The sequence below is a fragment of the Phocoena phocoena genome, chromosome X (assembly GCF_963924675.1).
Source record: "Phocoena phocoena chromosome X, mPhoPho1.1, whole genome shotgun sequence".
Taxonomy (NCBI): Eukaryota; Metazoa; Chordata; class Mammalia; order Artiodactyla; family Phocoenidae; genus Phocoena; species Phocoena phocoena.
Genome location: NC_089240.1, coordinates 20,781,003 through 20,795,745, shown reverse-complemented (window position 1 = coordinate 20,795,745; position 14,743 = coordinate 20,781,003). Strand labels below are relative to the sequence as shown.

Here is a 14,743-nt window from a genome sequence, read left to right as displayed (position 1 = left end):
CATTTTTTAACTGGGTTGTTTGTTCTTTTGATGTTGAGTTGTATGAGTTCTTTGTGTATTTTGGATATTAACCCCTTATTTGATATATCATTTGCAAATATCTTCTCCCATTCAGTAGGTGATCTTTTCATTTTGTTGATAGTTTCCCTCACTGTGCAAAAGCTGTTTAGTGTGATGTCATCCCATTTGTTTATTTTTGCTTTTGTTTCCCTTGCCTGAGAAGACATACCCCCCCCACCCCAAATACTACTAAGATCAGCATCAAAGAGAGTACTGCCTGTGTTTTCTAGTACAAGTCTTATGGTTTCAGGTCTTATATTTAAGATTTTAATCCATTTTGAATTTATTTTTCTGTATGGTATGAGAGACTAGTCCAGTTTGATTCTTTTGCATGTAGCTGTCCAGTTTTCCCAATACCATTTATTAAAGATATTGTCTTTTCCCCATTGTATATTCTTGCCTCATTTGTTGTAGATTAAACAAATCTATATAAACGTGTGGGTTCAGAAATGGAATTGTTGGGCTTCCCTGGTGGCGCAGTGGTTGAGAGTCTGCCTGCCGATGCAGGGGACACGGGTTCGTGCCCCGGTCCGGGAACATCCCACATGCCATGGAGCGGCTGGGCCCGTGAGCCATGGCTGTTGGGCCTGCGCGTCCAGAGCCTGTGCTCCGCAACAGGAGAGGCCACAACAGTGAGAGGCCCGCGTACTGCCAAAAAAAAAAGAAAAAAGAAATGGAATTGTTGATCTCCCCATCCTGTCCCTGCCACCCTCAAACCTACGCCTCCAGTGTCCTCCTTATCATAGGGAATGGCAATGCCATCTTTCCAGTTCTGCAGGCCAGTAACTTTGGCGTTATCCTGTCTCCTCTCATTCTTTCACACGCTGCATCCAGTCACTTCCAAATTTTATTTATTGAGAATCTATCCAGAATCTGACCACTTCTTACCACTTCTAGTGCCATCCCTCACCCTGGCCCCAGCCTCCATCTACTCTTGCCTGGTTATGATACCAGATGTCTCAGGGGTTTTCTTGCTTTTACCTTTGACGACTTGTAGTTTGTGCTCAATATAGCAGCCAGGTGGTCCTGTTAAAACTAATTAGATCATATCACTCTCTGTTCAAAACTTGCTAATGGTTTCCATCTCCTCAGAGTGAAAGCCAGTCTTTATAGCATCCTAAAAACCCCACAGCGTTGGGTGCCTTCCATCGCCTTCCTTCAGCCTCACCTCTCTGGCTGTATTTCTTACTACTTTTCTTTTTTGCTCACTTCCTCCAGGCATACTTTCCTTCTTGTTATTCCTGGTAGAAGCCAGGCATGCTCCTGCCTCAGGGCCTTTGCACTTGCTGTTTTCTCTGCCTGGAGTGTTCTTTTACCACATGGCTCAATTGATCCTTTATATATTTACACATATATCAACTTCCTTAACTATCCTATTTACAGTTGTACCCCCTAACTCCCTTTCTCCCTTCGTTGCCTTATTTTTTTCCTATAGCACTTATCTTCTTTTAACATACTACACATTTTACAATGTTTTTTTGTGGTTCATCATCTTTAAGCATCACAAGGCCAGGATTTTTTTCTGGTTTTTTTTTTTTTTTTTCTGTTTTGTTCCTGTATGTAACCTCAGAACCTAAAATAATGCCTGGAATACAGTAAGAACTCAAGTAGTGTTTGTTGGAAAAATAAATGATGGGTGGATACTGTGAAGACAATTAATTTTTTTATTATTTTTTTTAAAATTTATTTATTTTAGGCTGCGCTGGGTCTTCATTGCTGCGTTCCGGCTTTCTCAAGTTGCGGCGAGCAGGGGCTCCTCTTCGTTGCAGTGCAGTGGCTTCTCATTGTGGTAGTTTCTCTTGTTGCGGAGCGTGGGCTCTAGGCGCGCGGGCTTCAGTAATTGTGGCACGTGGGCGCAGTAGTTCTGGCGCACGGGCTTAGTTGCTACACGGCGTGTGGGATCTTCCCAGACCAGGGCTCGAAACTGTGTCCCCTGCATTGGCAGGACGATTCTTAACCACTGTACCACCAGGGAAGCGTGAAGACAACTTAAATGATTTTTAAAAGCTCAAATGAGTTTTAAACGTTCCACACACCTGGGAATAATGTCATTTATCAGTGAGTTTATGGATAATACTTGTTATTTTTTAAAGTACTCATTTTCTGTTAAATAGCTTTTCCCCCTTACATTCAAGACACTTGATCCTTGGTTAAATTTCCTGCATCTCTGAATACACAGGGTAGGAAATATTTCTTTAAATTTATTTTTAAATTAGACACGTTGTATGAATGTGTTCTCATGGTAAAAAGTAAACAAACTAAGAGATATATACAGAGTAAACAATGAAAACATTCTTTCATCTCTTCTCGTGATGCTATCTTCTTCCCCAGAGGTAACTCCAGTTAAAAATTTGTTGTGTAGTTTTCTAGGCCAGTGCTGTCCAATAGAACTTTCTGTGATGATTGGAATGTTCTATATCTGTGATACTACAGTAGCCACTAGCCACACGTGGTTATTGAGCATTTGAAGTGTGGCTAGTGGGACTGAGAAACTGACTTGTTATATATAAATTTAATCAATCATAACTTGAATTTTAATTGCTACATACAGTTAATGCTAGGCATTGGACAGCACAGTTCTAAACTGTTTCTACACAATTACCTAGTTCTCTCTCTCTTTAACCATAAATGACATCATACTATATAACATGTATACATAGTAGACATATTGTTTTGTGACTTGCTTTTTGCATTGAACAAAATGTCTTCGAAATCATTCCCTGTCTGTGCAGATGTATCTGTCTTGCTGTTTTTAATGGTGCCTCTTACTTTATAATATGTACATACCATACTTAGCTAAATGAAAAATGGATATTTCTTGGTGCTAAGCCGTGTACTGGGTCTCCTTTTCCTCTGCTCCACTGGCATCTGTGGAGGCTTTGCACCAGCTGCCTGATCTGAGATTTTACATCGTCAGTAATACAGTCCAAGACTCCAGTGATTCATATGTGTTGGGCCTCTCGTCAACTCCAAGATCTACTTTTTCTTTCCTCTCTATTTTCAAAAGACTAATATTCTGATCCCAAATAAAATCAGGCCTTAAAAAAATATATTCAGTGACGGGTAAATACAGACCTGACAGCATGAGACTGAGGGAAGAGTTTTGTGCCATCTTTTTGTGTTTCTGATTTTGCAGTTCTAAAGCTGGCCCGTCCTGAAGCAAAAGCCCTCCGTGGGCGAAGTAGATTCTTTCCGAAGTTCTGCTCTTGTCTCTTGCGTATCCTGACTAAAATGTTCTGTCCTAAAAGTCTTTCCAGCTGGAAGACATTCTTGAGACAGTTATGGCTTTTTTTTCTTTTGGTACGCGGGCCTCTCACTGTTGTGGCCTGTCCCGCTGTGGAGCACAGGCTCCGGACGCGCAGGCTCAGCGGCCATGGCTCACGGGCCCAGCCGCTCCGCGGCATGTGGGATCTTCCCGGACCGGGGCACGAACCCGCGTCCCCTGCATCGGCAGGCGGACTCCCAACCACTGCGCCACCAGGGAAGCCCTATGGCTTTATTAACTATGGGTAATTCCCTTTTCAGTTGATTTCTGTGCTTCTAATATGCATCATCACCATTTGCTAGCTAAATTTATTGAGCCTGGCCTCAGACTATTATATGTACTGTATCAGTCAAGTCCTGTCGAGACATAGACGGCTTTCTCTAAAGGGGAAATTTGAAGAGAGGGTAACAAAGGGACCATTTACAAAGGCATGGGCAGAGTTTAAGGAAACCTCAAGGCATAGTATGGTACCTGAGGCCTAGGGACACTTGGGGGTTGCCACCCCTAGGCATGAAGGGGCAGGGGGAAAATGTGGTTACCAGAACCTCATGGAGCTGTGGCTTCCTAAGGGAGGATGCCAGGGAGATGAGTGTCCTGAGCTCATTCTTGTCCTACCCTCAAGCGTTTTGCATGCTTCCCATGGACCCAACCCAACTGGAAGTGGGAAGGCAAGGGAGCTCATTGGTGCAGTCCATACACAAAGCCATGCAGAGAGGAGTAGAGAAGGGGAGGAAAAAGTAGATTCTGGAGAGGCAGAAGGAAGATAATGGCCATTGATTTATGGAAGTAGGATTTGAACTCAGGCCTGCCTGGAGAGCCTCACTGCAGTTAAAAAGAGCTTAGCTTTGGGGCTTCGCTGGTGGTGCAGTGGTTAAGAATCCTCCTGTCGATGCAGGGGACGTGGGTTGGAGCCTGGTCCGGGAGGATCCTCCTACATGCCGTGGAGCAACTAAGCCCGTGCGCCACAACTACTGAGCCCATATGCTGTAACTACTGAAGCCCGCAACAAGAGAAGCCACCAGGATGTGAAGCCCGCGTGGCACAACTAGAGAAAGCCCGTGCACAGCAACAAAGACCCAACTCAGCCATAAATAAATAAATAAATAAATAAAAACTTAGCTTAAACAAGCAACTCTGCAGTTGGCGTGTCACCATCAGCAGTACTATGCTAAGTTCTGATTGGTTGATTAACTTGCTGTCTGATTGATCCATTCGTCAGTCAGGGATGCCTATTGCATAAGTAGAGGTTCTGCCGACCATTTTTGCACTCAAGTCACGTTTGTATTGTATATTTTATATAGTGCCTAATACCTTTTGTTTTAAGTAAATATTTGACAATGTCCAGTTGAACATATTCTGCAAATGAAACGCCCAGTATCTAATCTTCCCCCTTTAAAAGCTCAATGGGTATATGGCTTTGGTATGGTACTACCATGTCATTTACATAACCAGAACTTGCGTGACAAATAGGCAACATGTTCACATGCAATGACTGGGTGTTGTGAAATCTTAAATTAGGTAGAAAGAAGTTTTATTGCAGTCTAGCTCCAAGTCTGTGGCCTGGCAAGGGCTTTGTACATGTGAGGTCCAGGGCTCTGGGCCAGGGATTTTTTTTGGCTGTGCCCTGTAGCATGTGGGATCTTAGTTCCCCAGCTAGGGATCGAACCTGTGCCTCCTGCACTGGGAGCATGGAGTCTTAACCACTGGACCGCCAGGGAAGTCCCGGCCAGGGCTTCTTCTTTTTTTTTTTTTTTAAATTTTTATTTTATGTATTCATTTTTTGTCTGTGTTGGGTCTTCATTGCTGCACATGGGCTCTCTCTAGCTGTGGTGAGCGGGGGCTACTCCCTGCTGCGGTGCACGGGCTTCTCGTTGCAGTGGCCTCTCCCGCTGCAGAGCACAGGCTCTAGGTGTGTGGGCTTCAGTAGTCGTGGCTCACGGGCTCTAGAGCGCAGGCTCGGTAGTTGTGGCACGTGGGCTTAGTTGCTCTGCAGCATGTGGGATCTTCCCGGATCAGGGATCAAACCCGTGTCCCCTGCATTGGCAGGCAGACTCCCATCCACTGCGCCACCAGGGAAGCCCCCGGCCAGGGCTTCTTAACCTGTTAAAATCCTCACTCTGTTCTAGTAAACATAGAAATTTCATGGGCCTCTCTATCCCCAAATTTGGAATATGGCTTCCTTAGGGGGGCATAATCTATCCTCTGATGATCTCTTCCAGTCAAGAGGCTTAATTTCTATGACTTTTAGGTTGAAAAGCATAGTTTTTTCCCCATATATAAAATTACTAAAAATTGAATATGCCTTTTTAAACTAATACCTCCTCCCATTCTAAACAGGCCACCTTTCGCCTTTGAGGATTGCTGCCCCAGAGCCAATTCTGTTTTTCCCTTTCTTATTTCCTTCCCCGACTTATCCACCCTACAAACATCTAGCATCATGTGAAACACACAGCGTGTGCTGGTAAACACTCGACTATGTGATCTGGTGATTTGGAGTCTAAGTTGAGGCTTGTTTATATGTAAGTCATCTGACCTACTTCACTAAGTCTGAGTAAAAATATGGTCCCATGCTTTTGTTTTTTCAATTAATTGTTTGCCCCCCTCACTTTTCTAATTAGCTGGAAGTGCAGTATCTCCTTTTTGAGGCCCCTTTATCCTAATTGTCTAGGAATCCTAGCATGTCCTCAGTTCAAAGGAAGCCAAAAAGGTAACTGAGCCTGAGGGATCTACCACTGCTGTTGCTTCTTGCTGCCACTTGGTGTCACTGTTGAAGGCAAGTCCTTTACAGTTCAGTGGAGGCAGTACCTGCCTCGCAGAGCTGTGGTATAAATTAAATGAGCTAATACATTTGATAGCATATAGATGGATACATGGCACCAAGTAGGCACTTAAAGATTTTTAAGTTATGTTATTGGGCCTCAGTTTTATGTCTTATGTAGGGCCTAGACGAGAGGATCCCTGCAACCATTCCAGCTCTGGCAAACGGTGAGGAATAGATGAGGGCCTGGGTCCCCTGCAGGCTGGCATAGAGCCTGGAGGCCAGGTTGGACCAGTCCCTGTCCCTCTCTGGAGCCTTTGGCTCTCTTAATCCCATTGCCCTGAGGTTGGTCTGCCCTTTGTAGGTGGAGGAGACGACTTGGTAGCATAGAATTCCTTCTAAATCAAATGATTTGCTCTGGCTCAGAGGAGGAGGAATACTGGGATGTTTAGGCTGAAAAAATACTGTCTCTGATCACAGGGCTGGTTGATGGTAGCTGAGCCTTAACCAAAGTCTTCCTGAGTGCAGAGCTTGAATCTCAGCTCAGGAAGTATTCTGCCGCATTTTGGAAGGCAGTGTTCTAGAGAACAAGGCTGTGACTCATTTATTTTTACATTCTCCCCATTCTAAGCACAGTGCCTTGTACATAACAAGAAATATCCCTTCTCCATGTCAACTGCTGTTAATGATACAGACTCACAAGGACGCTTAGGAATACTCTGCTTTCCATCTCTTTGCTTCTCCTATTTTCCTACTTCTAGGACACAATAATTAAGAACAAAATGCACAGTGCATATAAACCTTTTTTCACCTTTGAGTAACTACTGTTGCTTTACAACTTTAATTACCAGATTTCACACCCTCTAGAATACAGCTTTCTTAGAAAATGGCAACACCTTATATCTTTTTGTGTGTGTGTGTGTGTGTGTGGTACGCGGGCCACTCACTGTTGTGGCCTCTCCCGTTGCGGAGCACAGGCTCCGGACGTGCAGGCTCAGCGGCCCAGCCGCTCCGTGGCATGTGGGATCTTCCTGGACCGGGGCACGAACTCGTGTGTCCTGCATCGGCAGGCGGACTCTCAACCACTGCACCACCAGGGAAGCCCTCAGTTCAATTCTAAAGCAATGGGTGTTTATTGAGCCTCCACTAGATGCCCAACTAATTGTTAAAAAACCTTTTTTTAAAAAAAACAAAAATTAATTATGGGCTGTGCTTAAAGGGTGCTATTTATCATTTCAGATATAGTAATATATAGACTTTTTTTGGTGCTAAATAACTTACTTTTTTATCTTTCCTGTCTTCTTTTTTTTTTTTTTTTTTTTTGTGGTACGCGGGCCTCTCACTGTTGTGGCCTCTCCCGTTGCAGAGCACAGGCTCCGGACTCGCAGGCTCAGCGGCCATGGCTCACGGGCCCAGCCGCTCTGTGGCACGTGGGATCTTCCTGAACCGGGGCACGAACCCGTGTCCCCTGCATCGGCAGGCGGACTCTCAACCACTGCGCCACCAGGGAAGCCCTGGCACCTTATATCTTTAATAAAGTTTGTGACTAGCACATAAAAGATCTCCAGTTAGTAATTTATTTCAGATCATGTGAAAAAGAGTCACTGTCCACATAGATTAAAGGTTAATCAGTGATTAATATCAGCTCACCCCATCTGCCAATTCATTTACCTATTTGGGTTGTGTCCTAAAAGTTCAATCAAGAGTTTGCTTGTTTCAATGGGGAACTACACAATAGATATAATTATCATAGCATATAGTACTATATATTATGACATATAATAATGAACACTGATAGAAGCACTAAAAATTGCTCCAAGTCATTGAGTACCAGCTACTTTACATACATGATCCCTATTTTTCACAACAACCCTACAAGATACGTACCGATTTTACAGATAAAACTGAGTTTCAACTAAGGTGAGGAGCTTCCTTTGAAGAACACACAAAGTCAGATATATTTCTTGCCCCAAAGGCAGCCCCTGCTAAAGAGGCAGTGACAGGCCACCCATGACCTTCCTTGCCACTCCTCCTCCCTTCACCAGCTACAGCCGGTGGGCCCCAGGTGGCACCTGACTCAGTGCCAGCCAATCCTGGTTGTGGCCTGGTTTGAAAAGATGAGCTTGGCCAATCTGATCTTCCTTTAGGAAATGGAATTGGGAAACATGGAAAGAAGCAGAAAGTTGGTAGGAATGAATGAAGCTTGGGAAGGGAGGCTGAGGAAGCTGTAATGGGCCATATTCAAGCTGAAGTTTATCAGGAAGGAGAAGGCAGAGACTTTAACATAGTAGAAGGACATAGAGTAATCAGAGCGGGAGCAGCCAGGTTGACGCAGAGCGCTCTGGGGCTACTCCACTGCCCCTTTCCTCCTTTTTATCTCCACAGTTTCTGTGCCAGGGTAGCCATAAAATAATCCTTCATCTCTTGAGCTACGTTTAGTAGCAGTTCCTTTCTTTTTAAAAAAAATTTTATTTATTTTTAAATTTCTTTCTTCTACCTTCTACTTTTTTATTTTATTTTATTTTTATTTTTTGGCCATGCCACACAGCATGTGGGATCTTAGTTCCCCAACCAGGGATTGAATCCACGCCCCCTGCATTGGAAGGGCAGAGTCTTAACCACTGGACCGCCAGGGAAGTCCCTAGTGTCAGTTCCTTTCAACTAGGAGAGCCAAATTAGAACACACAGCCTTCAAGTGCTGGGAAGAGAATTTGAATCCCCATTTTTTTAATTTTTTATTTATTTATTTATTTATTTTTGAATCCCCATTTTGTGGCTACAGAGCCTCTGCTTTTCTGACTGCACCTGCACCCCTTTGCTACATCACAAACACTGCTCTAGCCCATCACGGCCCACAAGGTCACCTTACAGTATGTGAAAGAGAACCAATAACAGACTCAAATTTCCAGAATCCACGTCTCAAGCCTTGGTTTGCTTTCAGAGTCCCGAATGGGAGGGTGGGGCTTAAGAAAGTCTCAGGCAGCTGGGAGGTCTCCAAAAAACTCTGGGGCAGAACTCCAGCTCCCAGGGTGGAAGGTGCTACAGTGGGGAGAGGGTGGGCACAGGGCAGGAGGGCTTCTTGGCAGAGCAGGGGAGAATGGGGGCTACTCCAGGATAGGGACTGGTCTTATCCGTGCTTCTGTCCCTAGTTCTAAGAATAGTGCCTGACATATTTGAATGAGTGAATGACTGAGTGAGTGAATGAGTAAATGAACGGCAGAAGTGGGCCACAGCCCCCCCCGTCACATATGTGGATCGTTCTTCAGTCGAGTCTTCCCAAGTTAAGGAACACCTGTGTCTATCTCTAAGCAATAATTCTTGCAACAATATGAGTATGCATGCAACAGTATGTTCACAGTGACTCGTCACCTTCAGCTTTAAAAATATTAAAGATGATGTAGCGATGACCACGGTAAGGACATGGTTCAAAGACTACAAATAGGTTCGGGATTGCATTTGCCCTGTTTACAAAAATACTGCTCGCCTTGTCTTCCTCTGTCTAGAGAGAGTGAGGTTTTCATTTTAAGAGGCTGACTCAAAAATGCAGGGCCACTTCCTGGGCAAGCTTCCAAGTGACTACATCTCCCTGACAGCGCTCCCCAGAGCCCTAGCGCAAGCTGCCTGGGGCGGGGCCTCCAGCCGTTGGTGGCTGTGGGAGCTACCAGAGGAGCAGTTATCTGCAGCCCGCCAGAAATGCTGTGCTTTTAGGCACCGCCCCCCCGCCCCCCGGGCACAGATAACGGCTTTGGCCTTTGCCCTAAAGAGACGTCAGAGTTTGTGATTGGCCAGGCCGCTGTGTGTGAAATACAGATGTCTGCCACACTCCTGACTATGGCATTCCTTCCAGCCGAGTACCCCCGGGTGTGGGTAAGTCTGAATGTTTGAAGTCTGCCCTCGTTGTTGGTGGAATGCTCGAAGCTGAGCATTGTGACTTTCCAGGGGCATGACTTAGCATATTTCTTAATCCTGCTAAGCCTCAGTTTCCTTTTCTGTGATATAGAGATGGTATTATCCTGCACTGTAGAAGGATAGAATGCCTATAGGAGGAGAGCAGTAGCTAGCCGTCGTGGGACCACATCTGGTACCTGGCAGACAGTACACACTGAAGAGCTCTTATTTCTGAAGCATCATTAAAAAAAAAAAAGGTTTCAATGACAGCGTCCGTTTTTATTTCTAACAGTACAATATTTCTCCAAAAGACTCAGCAGATATCTTCTACTTAATCGCACGGGCGTAGCCAACAGAAATAAAACTTCAGGGGAAGTTAGTGCCAAAGGAAAGTTTGTCAGACTATATTCCCTTTCTCTTTTTCCCTTCTAGACCCTGACTGCACCTGCCCCATTTGCAGATGAAACCAGCTGCCAGTGCCAAGCACCCCATGAGAAACTGACCATTGCTCAGGCCCGCTTAGGAACACCAGGTGAGGCTATACTTCTTGTTCTGCGGACGGGCCCTGTCCTGAGTTCTCAAGTGGCAGAAAGGCCATCATTATTTGAGCAGCACTGGCTTTGAATTGGAGAGATGAATTTAGAGATGACAGCACAGTGCCAGAAGGGTAAACACGATAAACTAGGCCAAGCAAAGTAGCCAAGGGAAAGCTGCCGCGGGATACGGGAGTTGGAGCCCAAGCGCTGCCATTTAGTCATTCTACTGCCTTGGGCGAGTCATGAGAACAAACAATCTGTTTCCTCATGTGCAAACAGGGCCAATGGTACCTGCTTCACAAGGTTTTTGTGACAACTAGATTGCGTTAAAAATATCATAGCGTTTTTTTAAAAACTGTGAAGTCGTAGATAAACCTATGCAACTGTAATTGTTATCATTCTTAAAGATCTGTGGTTTTTTTTAGCATCTTTATTGGAGTATAATCGCTTTACAGTGTTGTGTTAGTTTCTGCTGTATAACAAAGTGAGTCAGCTCTATGCATACATATATACCCATATCCCCTCCCTCTTGTGTCTCCCTCCCTCCCACCCTCCCTATCCCACTCCTCTAGGTGGTTGCAAAGCACTGAGCTGATCTCCCTTTGCTATGCAGCTGCTTCCCACTAGCTATCTATTTTACATTTGGTAGTGTATATATATCAATGCTACTCTCCTACTTCATCCCAGTTTACCCTTCCCCCTCCCCGTGTCCTCAAGTCCATTGTGTACCTCTGTGTCTTTATTCCTGTCCTTCCCCTAGGTTCATCAGAACCATTTTTTTTTAGATTCCATGTATGTGTGTTAGCATACGGTATTTGTTTTTCTCTTTCTGACTTACTTCACTCCGTACGACAGACTCTAGGTCCACCCACCTCACTACAAATAACTCAATTTCATTTCTTCTTAAGGCTGAGTAATATTCCATTGTATATATGTGCCCCATCTTATTTACCCATTCATCTGTCAGTGGACACTTAGATTGCTTCCATTTCCTGGCTATTGTAAATAGAGCTGCAATGAACATTGTGGTACATGACTCTTTTTGAATTATGGTTTTCTCTGGGTATATGCCCAGTAGTGGGATTGCTGGGTCATATGGTCGTTCTATTTTTAGTTTTTTAAAGAACCTCCTTACTGTTCTCCATACTGGATGTATCAATTTACATTCCCACCAACAGTGCAAGAGGGTTCCCTTTTCTCCACACCCTCTCCAGCATTTGTTGTTTGTAGATTTTTTGGTGATGGCCAGTGTGACTGGTGTGAGGTGATACCTCATTGTAGTTTTGATTTGCATTTCTCTAATGATTAATGATGTTGAGCATTCTTTCATGTGTTTGTTGGCAGTCTGTATGTCTTCTTTGGAGAAATGTCTATTTAGGTTTTCTGTCCATTTTTTGGACTGGGTGGTTTGTTTTTTTGGTATTGAGCTGCTTGTATATTTTGGGGATTAATCCTTTGTCAGTTGCTTCATTTGCAAATATTTTCTCCCATTCTGAGGGTTGTCTTTTCCTCTTGCTTATGGTTTCCTTTGCTGTGCAAAAGCTTGTAAGTTTCATTAGGTCCCATTTGTTTATTTTTGTGTTTATTTCCATTTCCCTAGGAGGTGGGTCAAAAAGGATCTTGCTGTGATTTATGTCATGGAGTGTTCTGCCTATGTTTTCCTCTAAGAGTTTGATAGTGTCTGGCCTTGTATTTAGGTCTTTAATCCATTTGAGGGTTTTGTTTTTTTTTTTGCGGTACGTGGGCCTCTCACTGTTGTGGCCTCTCCGGTTGCGGAGCACAGGCTCCGGACGTGTAGGCTCAGCAGCCATGGCTCACGGGCCCAGCTGCTCCACGGCATGTGGGATCTTCCCGGACTGGGGCACGAACCTGCATCCCCTGCATCAGCAGGCGGACTCTCGACCACTGTGCCACCAGGGAAGCCCTGAGTTTATTTTTGTGTACGGTGTTAGGGAGTGTTCTAATTTCATTCTTTTACGTTTAGCTGTCCAGTTTTCCCAGCACCACTTATTGAAGAGGCTGTCTTTTATCCATTGTATACTCTTGTCTCCTTTATCAAAGATAAGGTGACCATATGTGCGTGGGTTTATCTCTGGGCTTTCTATCCTGTTCCATTGATCTATATTTCTGTTTTTGTGCCAGTACCATACTGTCTTGATTACTGTAGCTTTGTAGTATAGTCTGAAGTCCAAAGTCTGTGTTTTAAAACAGTTTCTCCAAGTGTGCCTTAAATTAAAGTGCCTGGGCTCTGCTCGAGGAATTTATTCGTTCAATCCTTTAGCCTATACCAGAGACGGTGAGCGAAGAGATTTAAAAAGAACTATAAAGTACCATCTCTGTTTCCCAAGAGCTTTCACTATAATTAAAGAGACAAGACAGCTAGATAGGAGATAAACACCCACCAGTAGCATGCGTGCATGTGCTTAGGGGTTAAATCCTGCAGCACAGATGATAACTGACAATTTTAAGAAGGGCAGATTCATTTGGCTTTGAGCAGTCACGCAAGACCTGGTCCCAGACCTGAGCTGATCCTTTCGGGAGAAGTAAGATTTGTACTTTGTAGGCAGAAAATGGAAGGGTATTCTGGATAAGTGGGACAGGAACAGCGAGGGCACAAAGATAGGGAATAAATGAATGGCGTTCCAGTCGATTGGGATGGAGTGAAAAATAAGGCTAGTCCAGCAGGTATGCCTTGAGCCATTTAAGATGGCATAATTTGATGGTTTCTACTCACCATTGCAAAAAACCAAACATCCCAAATGTAATAGAGTCTGTGGGATAAAGGACAGTTTGCTTAATAATAACAGCAGGTATTTATTAAGTGCTTTCTATGTACTAAGTTCTTTATCTGTATTGTCATTTCACTGTCACAGCTCTACATGATTGGTACTTTAGTATTTCACAGATGAGGAAATGAAGCCTTTAGAGAAGCTGTGAATCTGCAGAAGATCATTTAGCTAGTAAGTGGCAGTGATTCTCACATTTGAATCTGACTCAGAATAACCTAGAGGGCTTGTTATAACACAGGTGGCTGGGCCTTGCCCCCTGATACAGTCCACCTGGGGTGAGGCCCAAGAATTTGCATCTCTAAGAAGTTCCCAGGTGAGGCTGCTGCTGGGGGACCACACTTTCAGAACTATTGTTAAGTGTTAAAGCTGGGATTTGATCTCAAACCTGTATGTGCTCGAGCTTGATCTGTTGGCCATGACACTCTGCTTCCCCTTTAAGAATAGCTTGGAGGGAGTGAAGAGAGGAGCAGAGCAGGCAGAGTTAGTAAGCTTTGTAGAGACTTCTTGTGAGAAAGGCAAGAAGAGGCTTGAGGAGGTAGTTGAGAGCAGCTAAACCAGCCTGCGAAGAATCACCTGGTAAGTTTGTAAGAAGCAGATGTTTTGATCACTCTCCCCCACCCCTAAATCTGGGATGGGGCCCAGCCATCTACATTTTTAACAAGTAGCCCAGGTGATTCTGAAGTTGGTGGTCTACAGATCACACTCTGAGAAACGGTGACCCAGCAACAAATGTAAAAGATGCAATGAAAGTCCAGGTGGTTATGAAGAGAGCAGATTTGACCTCAAGTTAAAGGATGAGCTTTAGACCTGAACAGAAGAGGATCCTACTTTTCTAAGGGAAAGGAAAGGGGATTTGAACTTACTCTCCATCTGCTGGGCGCTGTGCCCTGTATGTACTCTATTTAGTCTTTGCAAAAAGTGAGTGCGGTGGGTATTTGCCGACGAGGCAAATGAGACTTGGAGAACTGAAAAGTGGTTTGTCAAATGTCCTAGCTGACTGGGTAGAGCTGGGATTCGATCTCGAGTCCCTTTCACCTCATACCCCTGCTTTGTCCACTACAACGGACTGCCCTGTGGAGCACGTGCTACAGCAGCCCATGGAGCTCAATGAGAACATGCTCAGACTTCGAACCAGAGGGTGGCAGGTGTGTGAACAAGACAGATGGAAGCTGTGATCTTCTGTAGTGGCGGGGCTGTCTTCGTGCCCACTGCTGTTTCACCAGCACCTAGAGAAGTAATGTATGCTCAGTAAATACTTCGTGAGTGAATGACTGAGTGAACGAACGAATGCATGAAAGTTTGGGACAACAGAAGGAGCTCATCATCTGGAGATAGAATCAGAGAGAGTTTGACCTGATGCAGCCTGCTTGGGTGGGATCGGGCACCTGTAGGCTGTCTAACCGCCACGCGGTTTAAAGCCTGAGAATCTAGCTAGAATAAGATGGTG

The 14,743-nt window shown here is 44.6% G+C and overlaps 1 protein-coding gene across 1 annotated transcript in view; it reads left to right on the top strand.

The window, feature by feature from the left end:
* PCYT1B (phosphate cytidylyltransferase 1B, choline) overlaps positions 1–14,743 on the top strand; it is a 137,941-nt gene that overhangs the window by 32,042 nt on the left and 91,156 nt on the right. The window contains exon 2 of the mRNA XM_065900893.1: positions 10,404–10,503. Within this exon, the coding sequence (XP_065756965.1) occupies positions 10,404–10,503 (100 nt within the window). The remainder of the gene's footprint in view (positions 1–10,403; positions 10,504–14,743) is intronic.